At 31.4% G+C, this 7,356-nt stretch overlaps 1 protein-coding gene and 1 pseudogene across 1 annotated transcript in view; both read left to right on the top strand.

The window, feature by feature from the left end:
- Positions 1-280: 280 nt before the first annotated feature.
- LOC107730886 (selenoprotein M-like) lies at positions 281-3,372 on the top strand (annotated as a pseudogene).
- A 1,031-nt stretch (positions 3,373-4,403) lies between these two features.
- The window catches only part of LOC107730862 (transmembrane protein 17A-like), a 15,573-nt gene continuing 12,620 nt past the window's right edge, over positions 4,404-7,356 (top strand). The window contains exons 1-3 of the mRNA XM_016541822.1: positions 4,404-4,569; positions 5,198-5,304; positions 6,856-6,929. Of these exons, the coding sequence (XP_016397308.1) occupies positions 4,440-4,569; positions 5,198-5,304; positions 6,856-6,929 (311 nt within the window). The 5' untranslated portion in view covers positions 4,404-4,439. The remainder of the gene's footprint in view (positions 4,570-5,197; positions 5,305-6,855; positions 6,930-7,356) is intronic.

Raw genomic sequence — 7,356 nt, 5'->3', positions numbered from 1 at the left:
AATTAAAATACAACAAACTTCACAACACATTTGACTTTATCAAACAGATAACAGCTTTAAGTCCCTTTTGGTAAGAATTTGTAGATTTTAAATAATCATTTCCACATACTAAGCTTTTTATCCAATTCCTCTGAAACAAAACCCAACAAATCGGCCAATCAGACTCTGCCACATGGCAGCAGATACCTATCAGTAACACATATCTACTGTATTGACCCTCATTTCACCAAAGGACCTCAATCTTTTTGGAAACAGTGAGGTCTCCCATCCCAACCGCAGTATGTGGCTCACACTGTTGGCCCTTCTGACTCTGTGTGCCACGGGGAGAAGCACTGAAAATCTTTCAGAAAGCAGCGCTGAGAAGGAAAAGCTTGTTATAGCCAGAGGAAAACTTGTGGTGAGTGCTCAATAATACATGTTTGAACGCTTGATATATGCAAGGGTTTAGCTCTAAAAATCACTTTCATTGTCCAATGATGTGAGACAGACTGCATCAAACTATATTAGCACAGAAGCTAATAAAATTAATGCATTTCATGTCAATTATAATGATGTATTAAGCAATACAAATACATACACTACCATTCAAAAGTTTGGGGTTGGTAAAAACCCCAAACTTTTTTTTTTTTTAAGAAGTCTCTCTTATGCTCACCACGGTTGCATTTGGTTACACTTTATTTTAAGGTGTCCTTGTTACAGTGTGAGTATACATTTAAGTACTGAGTAATATTACTTAACTACATGTATTTACTATATGGTTAGGATTAGGATTTGTTTTGTGGTTACTTACATGTAATTATGAATAATTAATTGTTATTATGATAGTAAGTACACGTAACATGTGTAACAAGGACACCTTAAAAATAAAGTGTTACTTTGCATTTATTTGATAAAAAAAGGAAAAACTGAAATATTGTGAAATATTATTCTGATTTAAAAAAAACTGTTTTCTATTGTAATACATTTAAAAAGTAATTTATTCCTGTGATTACTTTATCGTTACTCCAGTCTTCAGTGTCACATGATCCTTCAGAAACCATTCTAATATGCTGGTTTGATAAAGAACAGTTTCTTATTATCAATACTGAAAACAGTTGTGCCGCTTAATATTTTTGTGGAAACCACGGTACTGTTTTTTTTTTTGTTGTTGTTGTTTTTTTTCAGGATTCTTTGATAAATAGAAAGTTCAAAAGAACAGCATTTATTTGAAATACAATATTTATAATGTTTTATATAATAAATGTCTTTACAGTAACTTTTGATACATTTAAAATGAAAGGCCGTTTCCACCACAGATTTAAAAAAAGCTTCCATAATTTAATGCATCCTTGCGGAATTAAATTCTTACTGACCCCAAACTTTTGAACAGTACTAAATACTCTATTCAAAATACTGTATATGATACAATGTCAAGACCTCAAAGAACATTTGATGACAACGAGTGTTACTTGAGTTAAAACACTTGTTTTCAATGTTTTGCCTATTGTTAATCTCTCTTCAATCCCTTCCCAGGCTCCCAGTGTAGTGGGATGATCCATAAAGAAGATGCCAGAGCTCTACAATTTCCTCATGGAGCGATGGGCATTGTAGTATCCTGACATTGCCATCGAAAATCACTCTCATTTTCTTGTAATTCCAGTGTTTTCAGTTTAGTGCTATTAGTCTTTTTAAAGAATGTTGAAAAGTATCTTCCATATTTCTTGGAAGATCGTGGCTCTGCTAAGACAGCGTTTGACAGGGACGTAAATGTTAATGAAATCTTTACAGGCTGCCATATGTTTAAACACTTAGAGGCCGGAGTCATGCGCTTCATGGCCTCAGAGGTCATTTGCCTGCTGCTGTTAACCTTAACCTGCTGTTTAAAGTCACAACCTGGAGTACGATTCAGCAGAGGATAAAACCCCCCGCCTGATCTTCTACAACGAGAAGGACGAGGAAGTGAAGGTAAAGGCAATGTGATTTTTATGTGCATTTGCATTATATATTTGAAAAAAAATTTTTCACTCAACACTGGATATTTTAAATGTTTACTGTATTTGTTACTTGCTGAAAAACCTGCACGTCTCTATACTTTTTAAAATATTATTTAAATATAAATATTATCATGCATATGCAAACAAGTGTCACAATCCATCACAAAACCAATGACATGATGTTTCTTTCTTTCTTTTTTTTTATTCACTATTGGCTTTTGTTGAGTGTTGTAAGGGAAAAAGCAGCATGAATATTCTCATCATCTTCTCCTTTTGAGAAGATGAAAAAAAAATCAACAAACCCGACAAGGGGTGTTTTAAAAAAATGAATAAATGCTATGTGATTATTTTCAAATGATTCAAAAAGAAGGTAAAAATGTCATTGAGAAAAAAATAGTATAGTATTTATTTATAGCAAAACACCTAAAGACCATTAGGAAAATACACACGAGAAAACTCGTTTTTTTTTTTTTTTTAAGTAAAAAGAGAACGGATATAAATAACTATAAAAATGCAGGAAAAATTTTAAATGCAAAAACAGCAGGAAAAATATTAAATGCAAAAACAATAAAGATGTAAAACCTTAAATGTAAAAACTAAACATGAGAACATATTTTTAAAGTAAAAACAGAATAAATATAACTAAACACAAAAATAAAATTTAAAAAAAAAACCTACTAAAATTAACAAAATAATAAAAGTGTAAAAAAATGTATTTATTTGTATTTTTTATCTGAAAATGAATGTAAGAATATAAATGTAAAAACATAACAAATATAACTAACTACAAATGTGGAAAGTAAAAAGATAAAATGCAAAAACTATAAAAATGCCAAAAGTGTTAAAAACAAAACTTAACAATGTAAAATGTTTTTAAAAATATGTAAGAAAATTAAAGAACTTTTAAAGAAAAAATAGAACTAATTTAACTAAATATAAAAATGTCAAACAAATTAAATTTTCTAATAAAATGTAATAATAAAATTACAAACTATAAAGAAGTCAAGTTAAAATGTAATAACATAAAATGCAAAAAACTACAACTATAACTAAATATAATTAAATAATATGGCAATTTAAAAAAAAAAAGACAATTATGAGATTTCCAAGTCTGTTTAGTATCTTTCACTCTCTGACCTCAGGTTGTTCCTGTGAAGAAGATGAAGACAGATGATATCAGCAGCTTGCTGGATTCTCTGGGTTTCTATAAAAGGTCACAGAAAGGCGAGGAGGTCCCTGAGGAGTTCAAACATTTCCCTTTAAACGCGCCTCGGGACGAACTGTGACCCCCGCTGGTCAGCGCCGGAACTGCAGCCCGCCGCCAATGACGCGCAGAGTCTCAACGCTCAGAAACACGGCCGGACTCTGCACCGAAACACAGATGGCTGGAGGCAGTCCTAAGCACACACACATTTACAATAAACTTCTTACATCTTTGGCTTGTGTGGCGTTGTTTCGTTGCGTTTCATTAAAATGTATGAGCTTACTTGGTTTTCACAAAGGAACGCAATTACACAATAAACCCACGGAAAGATGGCCATTAAAGAAAATAGGTGGCAAGTCGCTGAAGCTGTCAGAATAAATGAGAAGCCTAATTGTTGAATTTTGCATTTCTAAACAAAATTGTTCCTCAAAATTAGCTGTCAAGAATAAACTAATTAATTAGAATTGCATTATATTCAAATTGTGGGCCATACAAAACAGCTCTCAAACATTCACAATGCTAATCAGAGTTTCTGTCAAAATACCACAATTACAGTTAATTACTCTTAAAAACACAATAAATATGGGGCACCATCTAAAAAATAATTGTATTATATATATATATATATATATATATACACTTTATATTTCAATATTTATTTCTTAAATGCATTTTCTAAATATATTCTGTATTATATATAAATATATATTAAATATATTTCTAAAATATATTTCCTGAAACTGTTAAAAGTTAATTAAGGATGTATGCATATACAAAATTGTATTTCATTTTCTGCTGACAGATGACTGAAACTTAGTTATGTTTTTGTTATTAAACTTAATCCACTTAGTGTATACATAATATATTATATTAGAGATATATTAAATATTGCACTTGCTTTAAGCATAAACCTCACTAAATCAGTTAGATTTATGTTTCAAAACAAGAAATAACAATTTGCTAATGGGATATAAAAATAAACTTAATTCAAAATATATGTTTTTGTTGATCTATATGTGTTTACATATTTTTCCCGAAAAACAAGTGAAACACTGAATATGTTTTTTTTTTTTTTTTGCTGTATAGTAACATGAACTGTAGTTACTTTGGTTTTCATGGTGAGGGCGACATCTTAATCTGCTGTCAGACTCCATCTGTTTCCTCAGATTTAATCTGGTTAGCGCTTGGAAGACTCCAGTTAATCTCAAACCACACAAACAGAAGTGGAGAAGCGTGGATGAGTGTTTGATGTGGTCTCCAGCATGCCTGTGTTCTACACGCCGATCCCTCAGAACCTGAGAGTGGGTCTGGCTAACATCAGCGGCTCAGTGTTTATAAATAACAGAACGCGAGACAGCGGACACTTCAGGGACCCTTATCAGGATCATGAAGGTGAGACGTCTGCCAAACACAATGAAACGTCTCTACAGCCTGCCTTGATTATAGAAGTTACACATCGGTTAGACTGTTGGTCTTTGTCACACTGTACGAGTGGATATCATGTAATATAAAAGAAGAATACACCTTTACTGGCATTTTTATGGGCACTTTCTGAGAACATGACCACAAAACAAAAACAAAAAAAAATCTGAAATTATTAAAAGTACTGTATATATATATACTTTACATATACATACATGCATAATATAATATTTAAGGTTAGGATTATGTATAAATTATATATACAATCCCATATATACTTTATATTAAACAAACTGTATACACTTATACATTTTATTTAAAATAATAAAATAAAAATAAATAAATAAATAAAAAATAAAATAAAATAAAATAAAATAATAAAATAAAATATGAAAAACCAAAACTTTGGTTAAAGGGATTTATAACAGTTGCTACATCAATAGAAGTGTTCAACCTATATAAAAAAAAGTTATGCAATTTACCCCAGGTGATGAAGGTAATAATAATGAACAATTTAAAAAGTAATTATATTTGACTAAAGATTATTATTAAACACCGTGTTAAGTGCTCTTTCTTACTATGCTGTGCTGTTATCTAGTGTGTGCTGAGGTCTCGTCTCATCTCCCGCTACAGATGCTGCTCTACTTCAGCATCTTCTTCTTCCCCTTCTGGTGGATCTCTGAGGTGCTGATGCTGCATTTAAAGGTGCATTCAATTACAATCATAAAGATATTGTCAATAAACAAATCCTTACTTGCATCATATTATGGGAAGATCCTTGATCTTTCTAAATAAAACTGCACGATACATTATTAAAACATATTCTTCTGAATGACGGTTATTTTAGTATCATTGATATATTATTGTAATTTTTGTTATAGTTTTATAGTTTCTGTTTTTATTTTAATGAAAAGTCTTAGTAATTGTGTTGTAATTTTTAACAAAAATGTCTATGTAGTTATTATTTTTTTATTTTATCTTTTTAGTTTTAGTTACTTCAAGTTAAACTAAATTACAATTAGAAATGTTACAGTGTCAACAAGCTGTTTTATTTCAGCTAGCATTTATTTCATTTATTATTTTATGGGTTTTAGTTTATTAAAACATAGCTAACACCTAAAAACTTCTGAACCAGAGTTAATTTAACACAATTGATACAGTATTATAGATTTTGTTAATATTTTGAATTAGATGTTAATTATTACATTTTCTTTTTTCATTTTAATTTTAGCTAAAATTTAGCAATTTGTATTTTTTTTTTTTACTATTTTTAAACAAGTCTATATGTTGTTAATAAATTTTAATTTTAAATAAATTTTAAGTTTTTTATTATTATTTTATTTCCGTTAATGTTTATTTCAAGCAATGATTTGTTTATGGTTTTAGTTATAACTAATAACCCTGTTCTGAACTTCTGCAAAATGCAGAACTTATAACTTTATTATAACTTTTAAAATTATAACTTAAGCAGCATTATAAGTGAACCTTAGGGAAATAATAAAATGACAAACCTAACTGTTTAAAGGGGTGGTTCACTATCCATGTTTAATGCTTCTCATCGCTATGTGAAAATACGTTTATAATTGGAACAGTTCATTGTAGGAGCTGAGCTGAATGAGAGAGAGAGAGAGATGCAGAGCGTGTGAAGAGCAGGGGCAACGCGAGGAACGGCAGATATTGTTTATGCTCAAACAGCAACATTACACACTAACTAACGTTAAAAAAGTGAAATCGCAATGAACCACCCCTTTAAAACTTGTTTTGTGTCTATAACATGCAGAAGGCTGAAGAGGTCCAGAGAAATTCTGTGTTAACGACAAATGAGTTTTGAAATAACTGAAAACACTTTCAAACAGTTTTAGGGAGCGTTTTAGTGACTTTGCTGTAAGTGATTATTAAAATGAATGCATGAACATCACATCCGTAATAGCTGCAGCTGGCAGGCCATTAGCAGCAAAGCAAGATAAATGGCTCCTGTATCCATGGTGATGGTCTGCCTTTGTGAACTGCACACTGAAGTTCAAGTGCTACTGTTATATATTGTACCTTTAATAGCTCAGCTAAATCACAGCAATTCACTGAGATACTGCTGTGATTATCATTTCAGATGTCAAGTCATAAAGGATCTTCACTGCACCCCTGCTCACCTTCTTGTAATAATATTTGGATAAGCAGTATTTTTGAGGTCAGACTAGGGTTGTGGATATTTTAAGGGCATATTTCAGCTTACCTCTGTTTCTTTCTCCTTTTCAATAGTTCTGTTATCTGCCAGCATATTACCAGTGTCTGCTGGTGACGGGGATGGTCCTGATGGTGGTGCGGGCAGTTGTGTATAAAGTACCTGAAAGCCATACTCAAGTAAAAGTACAGATTCCAACATAAGAAATCATTTCTGGAATTTGCATCTGAAATGGCATTTAGCCTACAGTTTAATGTATCTCAGAGGGGACATGGATGCATTTAACCTGCAGTTACAGATGCATAAACAGGTCTAATGTTTTGTTTTTAACATAAAATGTTGAATACTGATATCTGAAATAAATTAAAACATGAAAAAATAGTCGAAATGTGAAATTAAAACCGCCAGTATGTGGCAGCATTCGCCTGTGTTAATGAGTGAATCACTGAATCATTTGATCAACCGATTCGTTCAAAAAGCTGATTCATTCAATAAGTAAACACCGTCCATTGCTCAGAGACGCGACACAGTGCTGTGTGATCTTTGTTTGGAACTATTTTCGTTGGCAAAATTGAGCA

This window comes from Sinocyclocheilus rhinocerous, unplaced genomic scaffold (genome assembly GCF_001515625.1).
Source record: "Sinocyclocheilus rhinocerous isolate Xijiao unplaced genomic scaffold, SAMN03320098_v1.1 scaffold163, whole genome shotgun sequence".
NCBI lineage: Eukaryota > Metazoa > Chordata > Actinopteri > Cypriniformes > Cyprinidae > Sinocyclocheilus > Sinocyclocheilus rhinocerous.
Note: the sequence above shows the minus strand (reverse complement) of the source record. Positions and strands in the feature narration are given on the sequence as shown.